The sequence below is a fragment of the Palaemon carinicauda genome, chromosome 8 (genome assembly GCF_036898095.1).
Source record: "Palaemon carinicauda isolate YSFRI2023 chromosome 8, ASM3689809v2, whole genome shotgun sequence".
In the NCBI taxonomy this organism is placed as follows: Eukaryota; Metazoa; Arthropoda; class Malacostraca; order Decapoda; family Palaemonidae; genus Palaemon; species Palaemon carinicauda.
This window is the reverse complement of record NC_090732.1, coordinates 141,699,234-141,725,310: the sequence shown is the minus strand read 5'-3', so window position 1 is coordinate 141,725,310 and position 26,077 is coordinate 141,699,234. Positions and strand designations below refer to the sequence as shown.

The 26,077-nt window shown below is 47.3% G+C and overlaps 1 protein-coding gene across 1 annotated transcript in view; it reads left to right on the top strand.

Moving 5' to 3' along the window:
- Rpn8 (regulatory particle non-ATPase 8) overlaps positions 1 to 25,844 on the top strand; it is a 48,142-nt gene extending 22,298 nt beyond the window's left edge. The window contains exons 4-6 of the mRNA XM_068379116.1: positions 16,944 to 17,045; positions 25,038 to 25,190; positions 25,344 to 25,844. Coding sequence (XP_068235217.1) covers positions 16,944 to 17,045; positions 25,038 to 25,190; positions 25,344 to 25,637 — 549 coding nt within the window. The 3' untranslated portion in view covers positions 25,638 to 25,844. The remainder of the gene's footprint in view (positions 1 to 16,943; positions 17,046 to 25,037; positions 25,191 to 25,343) is intronic.
- Positions 25,845 to 26,077: the final 233 nt, after the last annotated feature.

Genomic DNA, 26,077 nt, shown 5'->3' with positions numbered 1-26,077 from the left:
GTAAGGGCACGTGCCTGTTGTGTAATTCTTGTTCCTTTCCCTCGGGATTCCTCTTCGGAGCCTTCCCGGGGGAATGAATGTGTACTAATATTATTTGTTTTATTTTTTTACAGTTACCGTTCTAGTTCGTTTCTGTAATATGGCAACGGTGTGAGCTGTCTGGTTGAGTCCTGGGGATTCGGCTGTTGCTGCCTCCCCCCTTGTTTTTTCGTCAGGGGCGTGTCTCCTTCTACTGGAAGTACTCCCGTGTCGACGGACAGCTCTCCAGTTCATTTTAGAACTCTCAGGAGGCTTGCCTCCTTGGGCGGGTAACTTTCCTTCCGAGGGAAGTTTTTCCTGTCCAGGCTTGAGTTTGTCTCCTTTTGGGGGGTTCTTCTCTTGCCTTTTTTTCGTGCGACTATGCTCTTGGTGCTGAGCGGTTGCACCTGCAGTTTCGCTCAAGGGGCTGGGCAACTGCAGGAGCTCCTCTTCGGAGGATTGCTCCTTTTAGGTCACTGACTGACCAGTCTCTTCCACGAAGTGTTTCTCTTTCGTTCGCGAGAGAGTACGCTCATAGAGACTCCTCTTCGGAGGTTTCTTCTGTTGCGGTTGCTGTTGGCCTCCCTCGCCGTAGGCCCACCGTCTGCCTCATCGTAAGGGCCTCTCATCTCCCTATAAGGGTGCTTGAGGCGCCTTTTTGGATCTCCGTTTGCAGCCTACAACTCCTTTTTCTCGATCTTCCGCCTTGGTGCAGGTGGACAGCAGTCTGATCTCGTCTTCCGACGGGCAACGGTCTTCCCGACGGACAACGGTCTTCCCGACGGACAGCGGTCTTCCGACGGACATCAGTCTCCCGGCGGACAACAATCCCTTCGGGGCAAAGGGTTGCCCCCACGGGGGTTCTTCTCTTGCGTGTCAGGGTTTCCCTGCGCGCCCTTCTGCTGTGTTTTCTCCTGCTCAGTGTTAACACACAGGCGCTCTTCTGCTCATCAGCGCTCTCCTGTTCGTCGGCGCTTTCAAGATGATCATCCCTGCTGTTCCTGTTGGTTCCTGTTACGCGCCCTGTGCGCCCACGTTCGCCCTCACGATCTAGAACTTCGGTTCAGGTCAGGGTCAAGGACTCTTCTTCTTGCACAGGCTTCCACGCGTAGCCTTCTGCTCGTCAGCGATCATCAGCTCGCCAGCGATCACCTGTCTCTCGGCGATCTCTGGATCGCCCGCGTGTGTTACAGCCGGCACGCCAACGTTCTCCAACACTTCTGAAGGAACATGGTTCGCTAGCTACTAGCTCACCTGCGCATGCTGATCGCCATCGCGCGACCCTCGACTGCGGATGCTGATCGCCATCGCGCGACCCTCGACTGCGGATGCTGATCGCCATCGCGCGACCCTCGACTGCGGATGCTGATCGCCATCGCGCGACCCTCGACTGCGGATGCTGATCGCCATCGCGCGACCCTCGACTGCGGATGCTGATCGCCATCGCGCGACCCTCGACTGTGGATGCTGATCGCCATCGCACGACCCTCGACTGCGGATGCTGCTCGCCATCGCGCGACCGCCCACCTGCGCATGCTGCTCGCCATCGCGCGACCGCCCACCTGCGAATGCTGATCGCCATCGCGCGGCCCTGGCATGCTGATCGCCATCGCGCGACCCTGGCATGCTGATCGCCATCGCGCGACCCTGCGCATACTGATCACCAGGCGCATGCTGATCACCATCGCACGATCGTCCTCCTGCACATGCTGCTCGCGATCGCTCACCTTCGCATATTGCTCGCCAACGCACGATCGCTCACCTGCGCATGCTGCTCGACCATCGCGTCGTCATAACACAACGCGCCATCGCCAACCTGGGCGTAAGCGCTCACCAGCTCATCACTGATCGCTTGTTGATTCATATTGCCAGCGGTCTTCCTCGCCATCGCGCTAACGCTTGCGTTCGCCGCCTGGGACTCGCTCTCATCCACCTGCCCACCCTCACGACCGCTCGCCTGCGCGACCGCTCGCCTGTGCGCCCGCGCGGCCACTCGCCCATGCTCTCCAATGTTCGCCCACGCGCGAACCAACGGTTTTTCCATCGCGCCGACGGATGGTGTTCCGTCGCGCGAACCTACAGTGTTTCTTCGCACAAACGTCGGCTTATTTCTTGCAGTATCCATTGCTCGTCTATGGGTTATCGCTCGCCGACCACCAGCTCTCGCCCTTCCTACCACGCTCGCCCTCCTTCTGCGCTCCTTCGCTCACCTTCGTATGCGTTACCGCGCATGGGCGCTTCCACGTTCGCCCACGCGAAAATCTTTGAATTTCCGTCGCGCGAGCTCCAGGGCGATTGCGACCACGATTCCCAATGGGGTTTTTCACAGCCTGGCGAGTTCTTCTGGAGCGTATTTCCAGAACACGGCCTCTCCCCGTAAACGCAGAGCATGGCACTTGCAAGAATAGGAGAAACTTAAGGGAGATCTGAGCAACACTCCTCTTTCCTGAACATGGGTTAGCCCTTCCCCGTCATTCCCTGGAAGGATTTTTGGCGGGGGGGCTTTCCGTTCGAGATTTCTCCATCGGACAAGGGGTGACTGCTTACCTCTTACTCTGGGAGCTTACCAGGTTCTTTCCCTCCTCGGTTACGGCCCGAGGTTTGGTTAAAGGAAGCTACAGGAAGATCAGGGGTACTTTCCTCCTCTCGAGCTCAGGCACCTTGGCCTTTCGTCATTAAGTATCTAACTTGCGGACAATCTCAATGTTGTACCATCTGGACTCGCTGACTGAGGGCTTCCTTCGGGTGTCTCATCTGTGGAGCTCGACGACCTCAGACACCCTTCCATCCTTGAGAAGAGTTTGTTTGTGCCCAAGGACAGAAACTTAGACAGCTGCTGTGCGGAGGAAATCGACTTCCGGTTTCACTCCTCCAAGGCGCTTTCTTCCAGACTCTGCAGGGCTCCAGCGCCCTTTTCTTTCAACCACGTCGGCCTAAGTTATCGGCTACGACAACTGGGACAAGGTGTCCAATTGCAGTTTCCTCCTGTCAGGAACAGATGGCACGGGAGACTCCCCCAGGGGGGCATAGTCCTAAAAGGAGTTCACGAACTCTAGGATTGCAGGTTTTTCGCTGGAAGGATGCTTAAGGTTACTCATCCGAATGACAGCTTCCCGATGCCCATTCCCGCACAATCTCTGTGATTAGCCAAGGATATCGCGCCCGCTGTCTCTGTCAGCGAATTCAGTGTCTCTGAACCTCTATGCCATAGCGTCAGCAGAGTTGCCCGGTTGGGCAGAATGATCCATACCTTGGGCGAAGGTCTTCCTTAGGATCATCGACGGCTTCACCCCCGGCCCCCTCATTCGATCCTTTCTTGTAAGGAAGGATCTGAGAGGGGATGTCCGTAGTCGACCTCTCAGCCCTGATCAAGTTTGTCGAACAAACTTCGGCCAGCGTAGACCAGCAGAATCGATCAGACTGGTAACGAGGCGACAGGACTCCTTAAACCCTGGATCGGAAGGACGGTTACTTTCAGTTTCCATTCCATCCATCTTCCAGGGTGCTCGTCGAATTCAGCCTAGACTGCAAGTATTCCTGCTTATGATGCAGTGTGGCTATCCTGCCGTGGCATAGCAGGTTTGTTTCCCCAGAGAACTCTCCCTGCCTTCCTCTTGGCCGCTCAGGTGCAGGCTTCCGCCTCCTCTGCTGTTTGGAGGGCTGGTCAACTCCGGTAGGCTCGGGTTCGACCTTCTTCAGCACCGGGACAAGCTTCCGGATGCTTACCATGAGTGTGGGCTCATGGTATTTTGCTTGGAGCCTTCTCTTCCTCTGCCTCAACATCTGGAGTATCTGGCCATGATATTGAGTCAACGGCCTTACCACGTTGGAAACCCCGCTTCTCGCCCGTCCAGCGAGGTTATGCAACGTCGGTACTTGGATGGGTGACCACCTGGGGACGCCAGTTTCTGTTACCACATCCTCCGAGCCTTCCTTTCGGTTGACTGTGGCAAGACTGAGGAGAGTCGCATTACCTGTTCTCAGTCAAGCAGAGCTTTCAGCCCTACCTTGGAACGTTTCCTAGTTCTCCTTTCCTCATTGACCCGTCTATAGTCCGAACGGTCGCCTCAGGATAAGTTCCATGTGGGGCGATCCAAGTTCCGGTGGCTTCAGGCAATGTTTAACCGGACTCCCTGGCCCTATGGGACCAGCGGAACTATTAGACCTGCAATGGGTATTGAGCTATGGAGCCTCTTGATGGTAGTGGATATTCTCGTCCTTTCCCCACATTCTTGATGCGGTTCTCGGACTCGTCAAAGGAGAGGGGGGGGGGCATGTTCTGGTCCAGGCCTATGGTCAAGACCTGAAGGATACCTCTCCATCATTCAGGCAGGCTTAGGGGCCTTAGTCTGGCCCCTCTACAGATCCTACAGCTCCTGCCGAGTCGCCCCGTGCCCGTCGACTTCATGATTCTGGCGTATTCTAACTAGCAGGGGACGCATTTTCACACCTTCACATCTTGCAGTAGAGATACCGGGATGATTGAGATTCTCTCAATACCACCATCGGCTCTCTCGTTCCAGGCAGGGGAATGTTCTCTCAGACTATCCGAGCAGAGCCTCGTAGAGAGAGTGTGCCTGGGGGTCTTTGACCTTGGGTAACCAGCAAGTGCTGGTGTGGGGGACCTGATCGCGACAGCTTGGAACCTCAAGCTTCCGCTATTTTTCCCCCCAGTCTCAGACCCCGAGACTCTGGCAAGATGCATTCCGGTGATGGTGGGACAACTTCGACGCCTGCGTCTTCCCTCCTTTTTGTCTGTGGACAATGGGTCTCAACAAGACTAGGTTGTCTGTCAACCTTTCAATGGGAGAGCTCCACTGGGACTATGCGCAGAACGGTTTCTGGACCCTCTGCTTCCCCTGACGGAACTCCCGGGAGAGCTTCTCCCACGGCGCAAACTACTCAAGCATCCACACTGCGACATCTCTCCCGAACCGGGGCGTCGCTTCGGCTTTATGCCTGGAGACACTACGCTTCCTCCTCAAGAGGAGACAACCCGCTACAGTCGCGGTACGGAGGTCGCATCATCTGCGATAGTCATCCACAGGGGTCTCCCAGGCAAAGTGAAGAGTCTAAGGTGGTTGGTGCCGTGGGAGATATACCTCTTCCCTTGAGGCCTCTTCTCCAGCAATAACGGTCTTATTGCCTTTCGGCGGGAGGAAACTCCTTTCCGCTCTCGGCAATGAAACCTGTCGCTCAGCCTTTCCCTGACCTTTAGGCTTAAAGGAATAACTTTTTCCTGCCCGCTGGATCTATCCTCGCTCTTGCGAAGCTACGATCGTCCCTGCCCTAGTCGGAGGAAGACCTCCAACTTGGAGCATGGCTCGGACTTTTAGTCCTTTAAGAGATCTTCTCAAGACCCTTTACGACAGGCCTCGGATTGTATTCCGCCTTGGGTCTCCTGCTCACTCTGGCCACGGCCAGTGTGTAAGCAATCTTCTTGGTCTCTTACGACTCCCCCCTTTCTATGGAAGAGGGGAAGGCAACATTCAGGCTCGCTCCTGAGTTGTTGGCTAGACTCGAATCTGGGGGTCCCGGCCCTTCGGTCCGATTCATTCAAGATTTCGAGTCTCCATTCTGTATCTGATGTCCCAAGACCTTCTCTTTTTTGCCAGTAAAGGAATCGAGAGGTTAGCGCTGGGAACAGCTGCAGTTTGTCCTCAGTTGCAGCCGATTTGGGAGTACAAGGAGGACATGGGGGGAGAGTCACCAGTATACCTCTTCAGCCCGGACTCAAGGACATTCATCTCGACCTGTCTCCAGACCCTCCCCCGTCACGTCGCCCTACAGCACGATGTTGGATACATCGCAACGTCCCTCGCCTTCGAGTAATACTACTCTGTGACGCAGGTGCTACAAGCTGGAGTCTGGAAGCGTCTAATGACCTTCGCAGCCCGCTTCCTGCAGGGCGTGACCCACAGGAGTCTCGATACGTTTTCTATCGCTCTGTGGTGGCTACACAACAGCTGGTCTAACCTCAGGTTCCTTTTAGGACAGGTAGCAGAAGGTTGAGGGCATTGTTATCGGGTTTTAGTCTGCATGAACGAAAGAAGTATGTCTGGCCCTTACTTCTTTCTTCATCATCCCCTCTACGGGGAAGCAGCATCCTGGTCTCTGCATAGCTGACCTCGAACCTCTGCAGGTAAACCATGCTTCCTTGTGTTCCGAGTATTGAGTCAATACTGTCGCGTCCCCCATACCCTGACGAGGTGGTATTGGGAACGTCCTAACCCAGAGTTCCTTCTGGAACTCCAGGTCAACTGCCTAAGACGGGTCACACTTCTTCCTTCACACACAAGCTTATGTAGGCCACATGGTTCCTTGCGGAGCAAGGAACTTGTGAGGTGCAGGGACTCCTCTTCTCGAGTGCGACTCACTCGGATTCTGAGTCCCCGGGTAAAGCCAAAGCCAGTATGGCTGGGGACTTTCCACCCTTCCTAAGGGGTAAGTCACCCTTTGTAAATAGCGTGGTTTGTATTTCGGTTACAGAACAAATGACAAATTCGAAGATAATTTGTATTTTTCCTAACCATACAAACCTTAGCTATTTACACATATTTGCCTGCCAGCCCTGTCCCCCAAGACAAGTCCTACCTCTAAGTGAAAGTGAGTATTCACCTGTGTGTGAGGGGGAGGAGGGGTAGCTAGCTACCACTCCCCTACCCCCCCCCGCTAACTAGCGCGGGGGTAATACACCCTCGTTAAATTCTAATGGCTCGCCATTTCAGCTACGCTAAAAGGTAACCCTTTGTAAATAGCTAAGGTTTGTATGGTTAGGAAAAATACAAATTATCTCCGAATTTGTCATATTTCCTACTTTCCTTCATAAAAGATCTGATCTTCATATCACCATTGTTCGGGAAGAGTCAGGCTACTAAATTAATTATGGGCAATTATGGTTTGTGGTATACCATCGCCTATTTTCCTGACATTTCTAGGTAACTGAATTTTGGAAATTATTACTTGTTCCAAAAATAAATACAAACCCTTCCTCTACTTATAAGGATTATCTTTCGGCAAAGTTGGAAGACTAGCCCTAAAAACTTTTAAGCGAGGTATAACTATTAGCCTGCTTGTTAGCAGTGGCAGCGGAGGTAGCCCGCCAACCCTCTCACTCACACCAGTGTTGGCTTCTCACTTTTGTTTTTGGCTCAGTGGAGAGCAGTCATAGTCTCTCTCCTCCTTCCCAACATGCTTTGCCATTTGAACTAATTCTTTCCTTTGCTTTTTCTTTTCAGGTGTGCTTCATGTCTTCCTGCCGTCCATCACGCAGATGTTGTGACCAGGATAACACCTGCAATGAATGCCATGAGCAATCTTTTTTCCCAGTGGGAGAAATTTGGGAGACAGCGCAAGAAGTCTAGAGAAATTCTTTGCCTTCGGGGTCCTCCTCGAAGTCGAAGAAACCATGAACTTCTTTCTTGACCCCTAATCTCTTCTCGAAGCTCCTGCGCGATTGATCTCTTCCGAGGATCGGTTGAGTAGGAGTGTTGACCGTCTAACACCAGGCCAACCTCAGGTATCTAGGGGACTCTGCCCCTTCTCTCGGGTGGATTCTTATACTCTGACTTTTTACGGGTTTGTCAGATCGTGCCTCTACTGTTCGCCACTCGCCAGCTAGTGATCATCAGTTGCTTACTCGGCATTTACCTCCTCAGGATCATCACCCTTCAACATGAACTTCGCCTGCTCAAGATCTTCACTCCCCAGCTCTTGATCGTCACTCACCTACTCGTGATTGTTTCTCGCCAGGGCGCTGCACTTGATCGTCACACATCCGCATGTGATGTTCTCTCCCCAGCGCTTCATCATCATCAGCCACGCGTGACCACTTGCTATGCCACGAGCTTCGGAGGCCATTGGCAACACTTACAGCTCCTGCTCGCATTGCGCGCTCGCCTAGACCCAGGCCTGCCCTCCCTGTGCCGAAGCATCGCCCTTTCTCACCAGCAAGAATCGGGCGTGTAGTTCACTTCCCTTCTGGCCTCGAGGAATCTCCAAGGAAGTATGGCCCTATTACTTCCTTTTCTCCCTCTTGCCATTTCAGGATAGATCAAGCCAGATAGAGCGCAAGGGACCTCACTGGCAGCAGGAAGGATGTCAGCAAGCGTCGTCCCCCCAGCCTTAAATGTTGACGACCTAAACTCACCCCGGGTGCCTATGGATGAGAGCTCAGAAGTGGAAGATGACCAAGACTATGAGGATAACTACCTCCCCATGGTCGTCAGTCCCAAGTAATCTGAAGCGGAGCAGAAGACGACGAAGTACGCTTTCTGGTGGTTTCTAGCTTGCATGAGGGTCATCAACAGGTTAGCTGTCCTTACAACGGCCCCTCAAAAGGGGCAAGAACACCGACCTTGACCATGATTACGGGACCCAACGATCTCCCAAGGCCAGTGCAGCTTTGCCCTCGTCGAAGGTGTTAACGGCTGCCAAGAAGAAGGCATTCTCCCAGATTGCTAGCTCTTCCAGTTCTCTCCACGTGGGATCGTCCTCAAAACTCCTCCCACCACCGTTCGTGCAACAGAGGAGATATTATGAGGTCTCGGACGAGCCCCTTTTGGCTTTGCCTCTAGAGCCTTCCCTAGAGTCACTCTTGAGAGGAGTCTCTTTCAAGAGACTTTATGGTCTCTCAGCCTCCTTTTCAGTGTCTGAGATCCTTAACATGGAGAAGGTCGCGAAGTTCGCCATGCAGGTTGGACCTATTTCTAGGATCCTTGTGACACCTCGTTAGAACCGAAGATTTGTCCAAGAATTCTACGAGGACATCAATGGAAACTCTTCTTTTGTTGGGTACCCGGACCATCGAGTTCTTCATTCACCAGGGGTAAAACGTGATATTCAGGCATCGGGATTCAGTGATTGAAAGGTTCCATCAAGTCCCATAGGCAGAGGTCTCAAGACTCAGGAACTCCACGTTGGACAGTTCTTCCCAGTTCAAGCCGTAAGAAGTCGAGCGTGTGGCTGAACGCTGGAGGAAATCCAATTAGGACTTCTCTCTCCATAGGGCCTTGACATCTCAGTCCTATGGTAAGGCCCCACAACCACAGAAGGAACAGCCACAGACCACCAGACTCTCCTGCAAAAGATCAAAAAGGGCTCCAAATCCTCCAGAGGAGGTAAAGGTAGTAAGGGCTGAACAATCTCCGTGATTTGTTCAGGGTATCACGTCCCTTTCATTCAATCTTTCTCTCTACTGACTTGGGATCATTCCACCTAGCTCTTACGCAAATGGATCTGCAAAGCCCAAGTCTAGCAGTATGACCACAGGACTTCATATGCACACTGGATTTCAAGGAGGTGTACTTCCAGGTCCCAGTTCATCTATCTTCAAGGAAGTATCTAAGGATCATACATGAAAACAAACAATACCAATTCTAGGTGCTGTGCTTCCTTCTTTCCACAGCACCTCTGGTGTTCACAAGACTCTTCGCTCTAGTGTCATCTTGGGGTCACAGGATCAGCATTTGTCTCCTAAGATACCTCGATGATTGGCTGATCCTTGCAAACTGTAGCGACCCTTCTTCAACACTGAGACAAACTTCTCGCATTTTGCCAGAATCTGGGGATCATGGTAAATCTCGAGAAGTCATCCCTGCTTCTCTCTCAAAGAATGGTATACCTTGGTATAATAATGGACACCAACCTACAGAAAGTCTTTCCATCAGATGACGGTACGGAGGCTGAGGAAGGTAGTAATCACTTTCCTCAGACGAGAAGAGCTCCCAGCTCAACAGTAGTCAAGTCTCTTAGGTCACATGTCATTCCTGGCCCGTCTCGTGCCAAACGTCCGCCTCCGAATTTGATCTCTTCACTGGCTACTAAAATCCAGGTGGAATCAACACAATGACTCCCCAGTCCCTGGATACATTGGTCCCCATGGGACCTTTAGTGGTGGGTGGCAGACGAGAATCTCCGCAGAGACGGATCTTCTCATACCTCCCGCGGAATTGATGCTCTTTTCGGATGCATCGAAATAAGGGTGGGGTAGACACGTGCTGCACCACACAGCCTCTGGGCTCTGGTCTGAGTCCGAAAAGTACCTACATGTAAATCTCCTGGAGATGAGGGCAGCCTTCCTAGCCCTTCAACATTTCCAGCAGTTCTGGCACACAGGTCACTCTGTGGAAACTTCTTTTGTTGAGTACCCGGACCATCAATTTCTTCATCCGGGGTGGGGGGGGGGGGTGATATTCAGGCATTGGGATTCAGTGATCGAAAGGTTCCATCAGGTCCCACAGGCAGAGGTCCCGAGACTCAGGAACTCCACGATGGACAGTTCTTCCCACTTCAAGCCGTAAGAAGTCGAGCGGGGGGCTAAACGCTGGAGGAAACAGCCACCTCTGTCAGTGGTGTTGCAGGCATTCCCCCAAGCAAGGCAATACCTTTTCGCAGCTCCTATGCCATTTAGCAGTGGAGATGCTAAGATGGACAGAGGGCAACTCTGTGTCCCTATCAGCCTGTTTCATTCCTGGCAAACGAAATGTGCTCGCTGACAATCTGAGGAGAGTGACTCAGATAGTGGGCTCTGAGTGATCTTTGAATCATCTAGTAGCCAACAAAGTCCTGACATTGTGTGGTTCCCCTACTTTGGACCTGTACACGACATCCCTCTGGCAGGATGCATTCCAACGCCTGTAGATCAACATTGATGTATATGCCTTTCCCCTGTTCTGTCTGATGAGAAGGGTGCTCAACAAAACCAAAGCATCCAACCACCTGTCCATGACTCGTAGCTCCATTATAGTATCACACAGTGTGATTCCCGGACCTTCTGCAACTCATGACGGAGATCTCGAGAGAACTCCCTTAACGGGTCAAAAGGGTTAGTGAACTTCACGGTCTATCCTATGACATTACCCTTTCAAGGGGAGGGGTGGGAGGTAACACTCGGCATTGTCTCCAAGTTCATTGTTAATACTCAAAATCCGGGTGTAGCGGATCCAAGATTCAGTTCCTTTCGGATTGGGAGTCTTCGTTCTGTAACCGATGATCCAGATCAACTGTTACTTTGCTCAGTAAGGAGTTTGAGGTATTACCTCAAAAGGACTGCAGCAGCTCATCCCCAAGTGTCGGCACTTTTCATAAGCACAGGTAAGGTCAAGAGGAGGATCACAAAGTTAGACGTACTGGTCTGTAGTTGCCAGGTCCCTTTTTTGTTCCCTTCTTTTATATTGGAGGCACATTGCCTAGTTTTCATCCTTGGGGGCCTTTCTTTTGTTGGCTGTCTTTCGGAACATTTTGTAAAAGTGTGCGGTTATCTCTCTCTCTCTCTCTCTCTCTCTCTCTCTCTCTCTCTCTCTCTCTCTCTCTCTCTCTCTCTCTCTCTCTCTCTCCACACACACACATATATATATATATATATATATATATATATATATATATATATATATATATATATATATATATATATATATATATATATATATATATATATATGTATATATATATATATATGTGTGTGTGTGTGTGGAGAGAGAGAGAGAGAGAGAGACAGTGAGTGTGTGTGTGTGTGTATTATCCGATCCTAGGCAATGGCAGTGAGTTGTTAGGTTAGGAGTTAACCCACCCTAGGGTAACCCATAATTGCAATAATTCCATCATTGCTCCTGTCTCTATAACCTAACCCTCGCAAAAGATAAGGGCCGATTATATAGAAATAATACAGAGCTTTTGAAGAATAGCGGTCCCACTTAACCCTTTTGAAGAATAGGGGTCCCAGTTGGGACCTTTTGAAGAATAGAGACCCCAGTTTGGCCCTTTTGACTATTAAAGGTCCCAGTTGGGACCCGGTGAATATAACGAGGAAAATGAAACTATTATTAATGAAAAAATACTTTATTTTTGTAAGTAAAAAAAATACATAAACACAAAATATATACCAAATTAAAAAGTGTGGAGAATTAAAAGCAATAGTTTAGCGGGAGCCTATGTATTTCAGCGGCCAGTTCCTCACACGTTGATTAAAAATGGACATCAACTAAACCAAACTTTCCCCCTTAACCTATCCTACAAGCCTTATCCTATCCTTAGTTACTTGCTTAACGGGGTGGCTAATGCCCCCTTGCGACCCCCCTTACACTACCGTATTCTTACACTACCGAGAGAGACTCCACCCGGCAGGTCTTATTCTCGGCGACTGAGATCTTTAGCCAGGAGAAGGTGGCGAAGTGTGCCATGCAGGCCACTTCGTGGCTGGACATCTGGCTAGGGACCTTAGGTACCCTGATACGTTCGGAGGATTTATCCAAAGAACCTACCAGGAAGGCTATGGAGAACTTTTTACTCTCAGGCACTCGCACGATGGAGTTTCTGGCCCACCAAGTCTTGAACTTGTGGGCTTACACCATCTTGAAATGTCGAGATGCGGTGTCTGAGAGGTTCCATTAAAAGGTCCCCAACACCGAGATCAGCAGGCTCAGACATTCTTCCATGATGGGGACGAACTTGTGTGAGCCTAGGGACGTGGAGCAGGCCGCTAAGAGGTGGAGGAAGTCGAACCAAGACTCCCTCCTACATAGGGCTCTGACATCTAAGCCCTATAAACCTCCAGCACCCCAGCAGCCATGCCCTACCAAGACCACGAAACCGGCAGCGGGAGCGAAGACGACGGTGTGTAAGCCCTTTCCTGTCAAGGACAAGAAAGGCAAGAAGTTCTCCAGGGGAGGGAAGAATCCTAGAGGGAGCGGCCGAGGCCGCAAATGCTAGGAGTGGCAGTCCCCCAGCATGTCCACCAGTGGTGGGATGCCTACTTGCGCGAACAGGTGGCAGCAACTCGGGGCCGATTCCTGGACGATTTCCGTAATCAGTCAGGGATATCGCGTCCCATTCACAACATCTCTACTAACCCTGACAGCGAATCCAGTGTCGTTGAGCTCCCTTGCCATGGGATCAGCAAGGGGGCAAGCCCTTCGGGCAGAAGTCTAGACCATGTTGAAGAAGGGCGCTCTCCAAGAGGTCCTCGACGGGTCTTCAGGCTTCTTCAGTCGACTCTTTCTTGTAAAGAAGGCGTCTGGAGGCTGGAGACCAGTCATCGACCTCTCTGTTCTGAACAAGTTTGTCAAGCAAACTCCGTTCAGCATGGAGACCGCAGACACGGTCAGACTTGCAGTGAGACCGCAAGACTTCATGTGTACACTGGATCTGAAGGACGCGTACTTCCAGATCCCAGTCCATCCGTCTTCAAGGAAGTACTTAAGATTCAGCCTAGACAACAAGGTTTACCAGTTCAAGGTACTGTGTTTCGGTCTCTCCACAGCACCACAGTTTTTCACCAAAGTGTTCACCCTAATATTGTTGTGGGCACACAGGTTCGGCATCCGTCTCCTCCGTTATCTGGACGACTGGCTGATCCTAGCAGACTCGGAGTCATCCCTTCTTCAACACCGAGACAAACTTCTGTGACTTTGCCAGGATCTGGGGATCACGGTAAATCTCGAGAAGTCCTCTCTGCTTCCCACTCAAAGACTGGTACTGTATATCTAGGCATGATCATAGACACCAATCTCCACAAAGCCTTCCCATCAGACGACAGGATAGCAAGGCTGAGGAGGGTCGCAAGCCCTTTCCTCAGACGGGAAGAACTTTCAGCCCAATCGTGGTTACGTCTCCTCAGTCACCTCTCATCTTTGGCTCGTCTAGTTCCCAACAGTTGCCTCAGGATGAGCTCTCTCCAGTGGCGACTCAAGTCCCGGTGGAATCAGGGTTACAATTCCCCGGACATCATGATCCCTATGAGACCTGCGGAATGGACGGACAGACCTCCAGTGGTGGGTGACAGACGAGTGCCTACGAAGAGGAGTGGATCTTCTCGTCCTCCCCCCGGATTTGATGCAGTTTTTGGACACCTCAAATAAAGGGTGGGGGGCCCACGTTCTGCACCACAGGACCTCAGGCCTATGGTCAGAATCAGAAAAGTGCCTCCATATAAATCTTCTAGAGATGAAGGCCGTCTTCCCGGCCCTTCAACAGTTCCAACAATACCTGGCCAGTTGATGTAATGACTTACATCAACAAGCAGGGAGGTACCTTTTCGAAGCAGCTATCCCATCTCGCAGTAGAGATAATGAGATGGACCGAAATCCACTCGATTCCATAATCGGCATGTTTCATTCCAGGCAAGAGGAATGTGCTCGCCGACAGTCTGAGCAGAGCGTCTCAGATAGTGAGTACCTAGTGGTCTTTGGATCATCTAGTAGCCAACAAAGTCCTGACTTTGTGGGGTTCTGTTCACAACAGCGTTGAACTTCAAGCTTCCGCTGTACTGCTCCCCAGTCCCGGATCCCAAGGCACTCTGGCAAGATGCCTTCCAACAACGGTGGGACAACATCGACGTGTACGCCTTTCCCCCGTTCTGTCTGATGAGGAGGATGCTCAACAAGACCAGAATATCAGTCAATCTTTCAATGACCCTCATAGCTCCGCTATGGCATCACGCGGAATGGTTTCCAGACCTTCTGCAACTCCTAACGGAACTTCCGAGAGAACTTCCTCCGCGACACGAGCTACTCAGACAACCACATGCCAACATCTTCCACAAAGCCGTAGCTTTGCTACGACTTCACGCCTGAAGACTATCCAGCATCTCCTCGCTGAGAGAGGATTCTCCCAGCAAGTTGCGATTAGGATGTCTGGACATTTGCGAAAGTCATCTGCATCTGTCTACCAGGCAAAGTGGAAAATCTTCTGTGGTTCGGTCCATCTCTCCACTCGATGCCACTATTCCAGCAATAGCGGAGTTCCTCGTGTATTTGCGGGAAGAAATGCGCCTTTCAGTCTCGGGGGTGAAAGGCTATCGCTCAGCCTTAAGTCTAGCCCTCAGGCTCAAAGGATTGGACATTTTTTCCTCGCTGGAACTTTCCCTACTCATGCGAAGTTATGAACTTACCTGCCCTCAGTCGGAAGTGAGACCTCCTCCATGGAACGTGGTTCGAGTTCTCAGGTCTCTTAAGAGACCTCCCTATGAACCATTACGCCAGGCTTCAGATCGCCACCTAACTTGGAAGACGGTGTTCCTACTAGCTTTGGCCTCGGCCAAGCGAGTCGGTGAACTTCATGGTCTCGCATATGACATTGTCCAATCAAGGGGATGGGGGAAGGTAACGTTCAAATTCGTGCCTGAGTTTATTGCTAAGACTCAGAATCCGGGGGTGCCGGACCCTCGGTTCGACTCCTTCCAGATTTCGAGTCTTCGTTCTGTAACAGATAACCCAGACCATCTCCTACTGTGCCCAGTAAGGAGTCTGAGGCTATATCTCAAAAGAACGGTTGCAGTCTGTCCCCAGGTGCAGGCATTGTTTGTGAGCACTGGGAGGACTAAGAGGAGGGTCACCAAGAACACCATCTCGGCATGGATTCTTAGGGTGATTCATCTGTCCCTGAATCCAGACCCTCCTCCGTCACTTCGTCCTAGAGCACATGATGTCAGGGGCGTAGCTACGTCTCTGGCCTTCAAGAAAAATTTCTCAGTGACGCAGGTTCTTCAAGCTGGGGTGTCGAAGCGTCAGACGACCTTCACAGCCCACTACCTGCAAGACGTGACCCATAGGAGGCTCGACAAGTTTTCTATTGGCCCTGTGGTGGTTGCACAACAGCTGGTTTAAAACCTCAGGCTCCTTAATGGACAAGTAGCAGAAGGTTGAGGGCATTGTTACCCAGTCTTAGTCTGCATGAATGAAAAGGTTTATCTGGCCCTTATTCTTTTCTTCATCTTCCCCTCTCTTGGGGAAAGCAGCATCCTGGGTTCTCTGCACAGCTGACCTCAAACCACTGCAGGTAAACCATGTTTCCTTGTGTTCCTAGTATTAAGCTAATACTGTCATGTCCCCATACCATGACGAGATGGTATTGCGAGAGTCCTAGCCTAAGTTTCCATCTAAAGGACTGCAGGTCAACTTCCTAGGACGAGTCACACATTATACCTTTACACACAGCTTACGTAGGCCGGAGCCCTTGCGTAGCAAGGTTCTAGCGAGGTGCAGGGACTCCTTATTGTCGAGTGCTGACACACTCAGATACTGAGTCCCCGGGCAAAGCCATAAGCCAGTAATGGCCAGGACTTTCCACCCTTCCTAATGGGTGAGTCACCCCTATTATATAGCGTGGTTTGTATGTCAGTTACGGAACAAATTCGTAGATAATTTGTATTTTTCCTAACTATACAAACCTTAGCTATTTAATCAAATTTGCCCGCCAGCCCTATCCCCCTTGAAGTCCTACCTCTAAGCAAAGTGAGCTCAAGCACAGGTGTATGTGAGGGTGGGGGGGTGTGTTAGCAAGCTACCCTCCTTACCCCTCCCTAACTAGCGGTGGGGTAGTAAACCCTCGTTAAAATACTAATGGCTTGTCATTTCAGCTACGCCGGAAGTAATAACCCCCCAATAGATAGCTCAGGTTTGTATAGTTAGGGAAAATACAAAGTATCTACGAATTTGTCATTTTAGTGGGCTATTGCATTGTTTTGGATAATTTTGGCTTGAACTGCATGCACTTTTACGAAGCTTACGAGTTCTTTGCAAATTATGCTTGTTTAGGCAGATACCAAAAAATACCCAAAGTGTGTCAAGGATATGGGGTCATCAGTTAAATGTGCTTGTTTGAGAAATAGAGATCCAAGGCTTTGACACTTCATTTATAGAAATTTTCAAACTTCTATGAAACCTGGCCAGTTTAGAACTGAATGCTAATAGAGTCGGATAACTTTTAAGTACTAAAGAAGAGCATCATGTGGTCCAAGGAGGTTAGTTTGTAAAAATGTATACAGCCCAGGAACTATATTTGAAGATGATACAAAATTTTATTTAAGAAAGTAACCCTCCTCCCTGGGGCTTGTTTTGTATATTGAACAAAAATGCTCCTTCATTGAAGTCTAGAAATATTTAGGTATATTTAGTTGGTATTACTGTACCTTAATTTTAATCTTGCAGGATGGTACTCCCACTACAAAAACATTTGAACATGTTTCTAGTGAGATTGGAGCTGAAGAAGCAGAAGAAGTGGGTGTAGAACATCTTCTCCGTGATATTAAGGTAAGACAAACTTGAAATATATATTGCTGATGATAAAGATCTATATGTTTTCATTTGTTTAACGTTACAGGAAATTTTAGTTGCTATATTTATACAAGCCTTCCATCCTTTAAAATAGGAAATGTCTCTAGCAGAACTAGACTGGCCGTTGAAATTGTTAGTGAGTTAGTTACTACAGGTGGTGAGCTTAGGTGAGTAGCCCCTCCCTCATGTCAAAAACTCATCACTTTTGTCTTAGGCTGCAATGAGTACAGATTTACTGTTGCATCCTGTCTACATCTGTTTAATTTTTTCTTTTACTTTATAGTTTGTATTATTTATTGTGACTTCATGTTAATCATGAAACAAATCAGGAGTTCACATGAAAGTGGAAGATAGATACTGTACTGCATTGGCTTATAACTAAATCGGTGATAGAATCTACCTTGGGGGCTATAATCATTTGCAATTATTGTATCCCCATATGGTGAGCATAGATTGTGGCTTTCCATTAAGGTGGGGATATTCTTTAAGGGGCCCAGCCAGAAAGCCAATACTGTATTAGGGGTACGGGAGGAAAAATGCAAAATCCTGAAAAAATTTACGGACCTTTGTATGGCAATGGAGAATGCGTATACGAAATATTTTGTCAAAATTCCTCTTTCTTTCATAGTTACATGGTAATTAGTAAAAGTAACTCAATAAGCCAAAAACATTGATCCCAACAAGAAAGTGCAGTATTTCTTCTGTCGTCTTAAATTTTGATCATTATTACATTTTGATATAAAAAGATTATGAGCAATGGCATCTGTATAGATTCCATGAATCACAAGACAGTACTAGTGCTAGCACAAACCTCAGAGAAAGTACACATTTGAGTTTGACCTCTGACATTTGCTTTCTTTTACATCTTTTTTTTCTTGAAGAAGAGAGTGTGTTATGGATGAAAGAGTGCATAGAGAAATTAAGGTGCTAAAACTGCAACCATTAAAACCAGCTCAAAAGTCACCAAAGCTTTCAGTGATTATCTAACTTTTCTGAAACCATAGAATTGCAACCTATATTATATAATGAATCAGGTAGCAAATTAAAAGATGAAACCAAAAGGTGCAAATCTTTAAAGTAATTTTATCCCTACATCAAATCTGATGTAAACATTGAAATGCAGAGTTTTTGTGTCCATGTATGTATACAGGGAAATAATGATGCTGATTACATAGCCAAAGCTACAACCATTATGGCCTCAGAAAAAACTTTCCTTGTCAATGCGATTTTACCTTTAAAGCACACCACCTTTAATAAATGAGATTTCTTAGGGAAATAAGTACAATAAATTATAATAGTTCAAACCTTAAATAAATCTTTTATTGGAGTAATTCTATATTGTCTTTAATTGGTCAATTCCCAGTTCAGCCATCCACTCAGCAATCATTTTCTATTCCAGATGGAAGTGCCCAGGATTTGTGGTAACCCATAAATTTGTTGTTATAAATATTGAATTTTAAATATTTAACTTAGCCGGTGAATATATAATAGCTGCTACTCAGCGGCTCGACAGAAAACACACTCAAAAACTCGCGAGCGATCGCTATGAAGGTTGCGGGTGTGACCACCAGCGCCAACTATCGGCCAGATACCACTCTTGCATGTAAACAAACCCTTCAATTCTTCTCTGTCGACCTTGACGACAAGACGTATCATTACTCGCTATAGAACCTGGAGTTTTCTCAACATATTTGGTGAAGTACTTCATTTTGGTTTGAGCTTTCGCAGTGCAGGTGTTATATCTTCAACTTAAATCTTGAACTCGTTTTTGGATAGATTTAATTTTTGATGACTTTGGATTGTGTTTTGGACTTTCTTTGACTTTTAAATGGCCAACCCTTCCCTTAGTACGGAAGTGTGTTTTAGGCTTTTAGCAATTATCTTATCACGTTATAAATTAATTATAGATTTTCCTCTATATATTTTGTATCTCACCCGCCTTTATTAGGCCTCTTCGATTAGCTTTCCATTTATAATAAACATCAAGATAAATTTTAATGATCTGTTTATATGCGACCTTTCCTGAGAGTAGGCGTTCCTAACTTGGAAACCGAAGTTAAACAACGTTGAGCCCTTTCAATCGTAAATAACTTTTACAGAGCTAATGATTTAAAACTTATTAAATGAATATTTTTTAGTAGATATTTTATGAAAGATTTTCTTTGAATAGTCTTCGTACTGTTTCAAAGATGAACTAACGTTTAGTTTATTTATGCTACGCAGTTTGCGCTCTATATCGTTACGATAGAGAGAGAGAGAGTATCACGGTTTCACTTTGCAGAAAGAGTAAATCGATTCTGACGTTTTGTTCATTCTTCTTTCAAAGCTTAAATGTTTTAAATTCTATTTTAAAGGAACTTTTTAATTGAAAAACCTTTCAGTTTTTTCCTTTGGTCAAATAACCTGTTTTTTGACGAAACGTAAGTGGGCTCTTCTTTTCGGTGCGAAATCAAGAGAGAGAGAGATAGAGACGGAGAGAGAGAGAGAGGAGAGAGAACGTTCCGATCTTTATTCTCGTCCCAAGCGAGTAACGTTGTTCTCGAGTTACTCTCGTCCCTAGTCTCTGTACGGGGAGAAAGGATAAAACTATTTTAGTTTTTATTCTCATCCCAAGGCACTGTACGGTGAGAGATTGAAAACGTAGTTTTGAATGAACTAGTGTTTAGTCTCTTCCCCAGCCACTGATCTTTTTATATTAAAATATGTTTACTGTTTTTTTGCTTGTATTAATGTGCTTACATTATACGACTGATTTCGCAATTATAACCTTTTGATGTGGGTAGAATTGCGTGCTTCAGGTAGAAATCAGTTTTATTCATACCTAATGTGAATTGTTAAAAAATTTGATTTCAGTGAAATAAGTGCAAAACAGAAAATCATAGTGATAAAGTGATATTGCGCAAAGTGTTATCAGTGTTGCGACCGAGGGTTCGTCTGTTCGTGCCTGTCGTTCGCCTAGTCCGGGACCTCTTGCAAGCTCCCAAGCCCAGGGGAGAAGTAACGTCGTACGACTTATGGGTTCGAGAGGCCTTGATCAGCGAACAGACGTTCCCTCTATGGTATCAGGCGTATCTCACCAAGATCACCCCTACCATAAGGCGAGAGAGACGATTTTCTCCTCGTCATCCGAAGGCTTTTCGCATAAGAAACCGTGGAACAAGGTTTCGAGGGCCTTTAAGCGAAAGTCAGTCCTTTCAGGACAGGTCCAGCGTCCTGGTTTTAACTATTAGGACAGCTCTGACCCTATGCAGTCATCGGAAGACTGCTCGCCACCTAAACAAAAGCGTAACACAGACTCCGAGAGTCTTTTTGTAGGCAAGGTTTTGCAGTCACAGACGTTAGCCTCGTCTCTTACCGCAACCATTCCCGTTGATCCTAAATGGGTTGTACGGCAAGACATGCAGAATAAGCTTGCCTCTCTTATGGAAGACTATTCTGCCGATAAGGTTCACGTTGATCCTAGCCGTTTATATCATCGAGATCCTGGCCTTCAGCCGCCCCAACGAACCTTTGTGCGTCCTGTTGACGTTGGCATAGCTAAGTCACGTCAGTCACGGTATGTAGAGCCTCACTCGATGCGGTCACGTGTTGATTTTCAGCCGCATTTGGACGTTAGGCCGCTTCCTAATGCTCCTGTTGACATTCAGGACGTTGACTTGTTTTGACGCTGAGCGTCAACTACCGCAGTCTAGAGTTGTTTTGACTGCTCAGACTAGGCAGTTAAAACAGTCTCGAGTGGACGCCGAGCGTCCTCACGCACCTGTTGTTGTTGACAGTTCACAGACTGTTAAGCAGTTACATGACGTTGCGTCCTGGTCCGCTACTAATGCACCAGTGCGTGTGGACTCTGCTTGTAAAGCATTGCCACCACGGTAGGTCTCTCCCTTGCTTGAGACTCGGCTATTGTCGGACAAGGTTCCTTCAGATAAGGAAGTTGCTGTTCCCCCTCCTACTGATATTCCCTTGAGGAATCTGTCAGGCGGAGAGGAGCCTAAAGCTGCTTAGCCCTCTATGGACTTTAAATAAATCATGCTGATTTTTAAGGATCTTTGTCCGGATCTTTTTGTAACTGCTGCTCCTCGTTCGCCTAAACGTCAGAGTTTACACTAGGCCTAGCTACTTCGAAGCCGTTGTTTTATAAGCTAGTGCTCTCTCGCTCTTCTAAGAGAGCTTTACGTTTGCTAGGCGACTGGTTTATCACCAGGAGGAGTTTGGGGGAGACAGCCTTTGCTTTCCCTACTTTTAAGCTGGCTTATAGAGCGAGAGTCTGATATGACACGAGAGAAGTTCTCGGCTTGGGAGTTCCTGCCTCTGCCCAGATAGACTTCTCAAACCTCATAGACTCTCCTTGGCGCCTGGCCATGAGACGCTTCAAGATTTTACAGGTCGACTTCAGAGCTATTTTCGAGCGTTTGTAAGTTTTGCTGTACAATTATGTCATGCATAAACAAGGCTTTCAGGGATGGCTCCAATGATCTGACAGCCACGTTCTCTGCAGGAACAAGTCCCTCAGGGATGGCTCCAATGATCTGGCAGCCATGTTCACTGCAGGAGTACGTAAGAGGCAAGTGCGCTCAATGTGTTCATTGTCAAGACAAACTTCACGATGAAGTCTACCAGGCTGTCTTGACAGCATTTATGGAAGGCGACTGGATGGTCTCTCTCGACCTTCAGGAGGCATACTTCCACATTCCTATACACCCGGATTCCTAACCGTTTCTGAGGTTTGTTTACAGGAATGTGGGGTACCAGTTTCGAGCCCTGTGCTTTGGCCTCAGTCCTGCGCCTCTCGTGTTTACGAGGCTCATGAGGAATGTGGCAAAATCCCTCCATCTATCGGGGATCCGAGCCTCCCTGTACTTGGACGACTGGCTTCTCAGAGCATCGTCCAGTCTTCGCTGTCTGCAGGATCTACATTGGACGTTGAGTCTGGCCAGGGAGTTGGGACTTTTGGTCAACCTAAAAGTCCCAACTGATCCCATCCCAGATTATTCTATATTTGGGGATGGAGATTCGCAGTCCAGTTTTTTCGGGCTTTTCCGTCTGCCACCGAATAGAACAAGCCCTGCTCGAAGTCCAACTAATGCTGAAAAGAAAACGTTTGTTCAGTCAGGAGTTGGAACAGTCTCGTAGGGACTCTCTCATCCCTGGAGCAGTTTGTCTCACTAGGGAGACTACACCTTCTGCCTCTCCGGTTCCATCTAGCCTCTCACTGGAACTAGGACAAGACGTTAGAGACGGTATCATTCCCAGTCTCCGAACCAGTAAAGGCATGCCTGAAATGGTGGGACAGCAATATCAGTCTGAGAGAGGGACTATCCCTAGCAGTCAAGAACCCAAACCACGTGTTGTTCTCAGACGCGTCGGATTTGGGTTGGGGTGCGACCCTGGACGGTCGGGAATGTTCGGGTCTGTGGACCTCAAGTCAGAAGAGCATGCACATCAACGGCAAGGAGCTATTAGCAGTCCACTTGGCCTTGATGATATTCGAAAGCGTCTTCGAAACTAAGTGGTAGAGGTCAACTCAGACAACAACACAACTTTGGCGTACATCTCCAAGCAAGGAGGCACACACTCCTTCAAGCTGCTCGAGATCACAAGGGACCTTCTCTTATGGTCAAGAAATCGAGGCATTTCCCTGTTGACGAGATTCATCCAGGGGGACTTGAACGTCTTGGCAGACTGTCTCAGTCGGAGGGGTCAGGTGATACCCACGGAATGGACCCTCCACAAGGACATGGGCTAGAGTCTTTGGGCTACTTGGGGTCAACCCACCATAGACCTCTTTGTCTCCTCGTTGACCAAAAGGTTACCAATCTATTGCTCTCCAGTCCTAGATACAGAAGCAATCCACATAGACGCGTTTCTACTGGATTGGTCTCTTCTGGACTTATATGCATTCCCACCATTCAAGATAGTCAACAAGGTACTGCAGAAGTTCGCCTCTCACGAAGGGACAAGTTTGACGTTGGTTGCTACCCTCGGGCCCGCGAGAAAGTGGTTCACCGAGGTACTTCAATGGCTGGTAGACTTTCCAAGAAGTCTTCCTCTAAGGGTAGATCTGTTAGGTCAGCCCCACGTAAAGAGCTTCTACCATTAGAGTATACCAGTCGAAGTGGGAAGTCTTTTGAGACTGGTGCAAGTCAGCATCTGTGTCCTCGTCCAGTACCTCTGTAGCCCAAATCGCAGATTTTCTTTTACATCTGAGAAAGGTTCGCTCCCTTTCAGCTCCCACGATTAAGGGCTACAGGAGCATGTTGGCTTCGGTCTTTCGACATAGAGGCTTAGATCTTTCCAACAATAAAGATCTCCAAGATCTCCTTAAGTCTTTCGAGACCTCTAAGGAACGTCGTTTGGCAACTCCTGGATGGAACTTAGACGTGGTCATAAGGTTCCTCATATCAGACAGGTTTGAGCCATTACATTCAGCCTCCCTGAAGGATCTCACCCTCAAGACACTTTTCCTAGTGTGCTTGGCTTCGGCTAAAAGGGTCAGTGAACTTCATTCCTTCAGTAAGAACATCGGTTTTTTCTACAGAAAAAGCTACTTGTTCACTTCAACTTGGTTTCCTGGCCAAAAAAATGAACTGCCTTCTCGTCCTTGGCCTAAATCTTTTGATATTCCTTGCTTATCAGAGATCGTAGGCAACGAACTGGAAAGAGTATTATGTCCTGTTAGAGCTCTTAAGTTCTATTTAGCTCGTACTAAGTCATTACGAGGTAAATCTGAGGCATTATGGTGCTCAGTTAAGAAACCATCATTGCCTATGTCAAAGAATGCTGTCATATTTTATCAGATTTTTTAATACGAGAAGCTCATTCTCACTTGAATGAGAAAGACCGATGTTTGCTTAAGGTTAAGACGCACGAAGTTAGAACTATAGCAACCTCCGTGGCCTTCAAGCAAAATAAATCTCTGCAAAGTATTATGGACGCGACTTTTTGGAGAAGCAAGTCAGTGTTCGCGTCATTTTACTTAAAAGATGTCCAGACTCTTTACGAGGACTGCTACACACTGGGTCCATTCGTTGCAGCGAGTGCAGTAGTGGGTGAGGGTTCTACCACTACATTACCCTAATTTCAATATCCTATTTAATCTGTCTCTTGAAATGTTTTTTAATATTGTTTTTTGGGATGTACGGAAGGCTAAGAAGCCTTTCGCATCCTTGTTGATTTGGCGGGTGGTCAAAGTCATTTCTTGAGAGCGCCCAGATTAAGGGTTTGATGAGGTCCTGTTAGTATGGGTTGCAACCCTTTATACTTCAGCTCCTGGGAGTCTTTCAGCATCCTAAGAGGATCACTGGGCTTCGTGAGGAAGACAGACTTACAAGGCAGAGTAATCGTCTAAGTCAACTTCCTTACCAGGTACCTATATATTTTGGTTTGTTATATTGATAACTGTCAAAAACTCTTAGCTTATACGCCGTAAACTTAATTAACTATGGTCTCTACCCACCGCCTTGGGTGTGAATCAGCTATTATATATTCACCGGCTAAGTTAAATATTTAAAAATGATATTTTAATTATAAAATAAATTTTTGAATATACTTACCCGGTGAATATATAAATTAAAGGCCCTCCCTTCCTCCCCAATAGAGATGCAGCGGGACGAGAAGAATTGAAGGGTTTGTTTACATGCAAGAGTGGTATCTGGCCGATAGTTGGCGCTGGTGGTCACACCCGCAACCTTCATAGCGATCGCTCGCGAGTTTTTGAGTGTGTTTTCTGTCGAGCCGCTGAGTAGCAGCTATTATATATTCACAGGGTAAGTAAATTCAAAAATTTATTTTATAATTAAAATATCATTTTGCTAATAAACTATTTTCATGAAGCATTTGGCAATCCCCATGTTTGGGTAAAGGTTAAGAGATTTTAGAAATGTAAGAAAAATATACAAAACTTCTGGTGAAAAAGTGTTAATAGCTTGGTACTAGTTCCATGAGATTCATGCAAGGTCTCTTATACAGGATACAGTAGTTGGATCTCTAGGCCAGCGTATCACAACCCAGTTGTTGGGCCTGAGAGGATTGCACAAACAGTTGAGTGAAGTTGCAAATTATTTGAAGCAAGTGGTTGATGGAACTCTACCAGTTAACCATGCTATAGTTTATCATCTTCAGGTAAGTGTTTATTCTACAAAATCTTTTTCATTGCAATTTTGGTAGTTATTTTTTCAGTTCTTTAGATTGTTTGTTTATATAAAGTTATAAATTAGTTTTAATCTATATACAAAGCATATAGATCTAACTCATATTTTTTAATCTATATTTCAGGATATGTTCAACTTGTTACCCGATGTAACTGACACTGGATTAGTAAAATCTCTATATGTTAAAACTAATGACCAGATGCTGGTAGTTTATCTAGCGTCTCTCATTCGATCTGTCATTGCTCTTCACAACCTCATCAACAACAAGTTAGCCAACACTGATGCAGAAAAGAAAGAAGGCAAAGACAGTAAAGATAGTAAAGATAAGGATAAAGATAAGGATAAAGATAAGAAAGAGAGTGACAAGGAAAAGAAGGACGAATCAAAAGATGATAAGAAAAGTGAAGAAAAGAAATAGTTACAATAATTCAATATACTAAGTTTTGTGATTAGTTGTAAGGAGACTATTTTATTGCTTTGAGTTGAGGAAATATTATTATGATAAAAGTAGGAATATGCATCTAATGTTTATTTAGGTGCTTAACTTTAATACTAAAGTTTAATTTAAGCTTAACATCTATCTGCCCTGTTGTTTTCCAGAAAATAAAGAAAATTTATATTTAGAGCTTGTATTTGCTTAAAATGGGTGTTCTACATTAGGACATTGGTGGGCATGTATGTGAACCTCAGGTGAGCATAGAAATAAGAAATTTTATTTTTGATAATCTGTTTTTCTATGAACCTCTCTTAATGTTCATATTGCTGATTCCCACTCTTAGTTGGTGGTGGGTGCAATTGAAGAAAAGTGAGGAATAAATTTAATATCAAGTAATGCAACAAGTTTAAGGATTACTAACC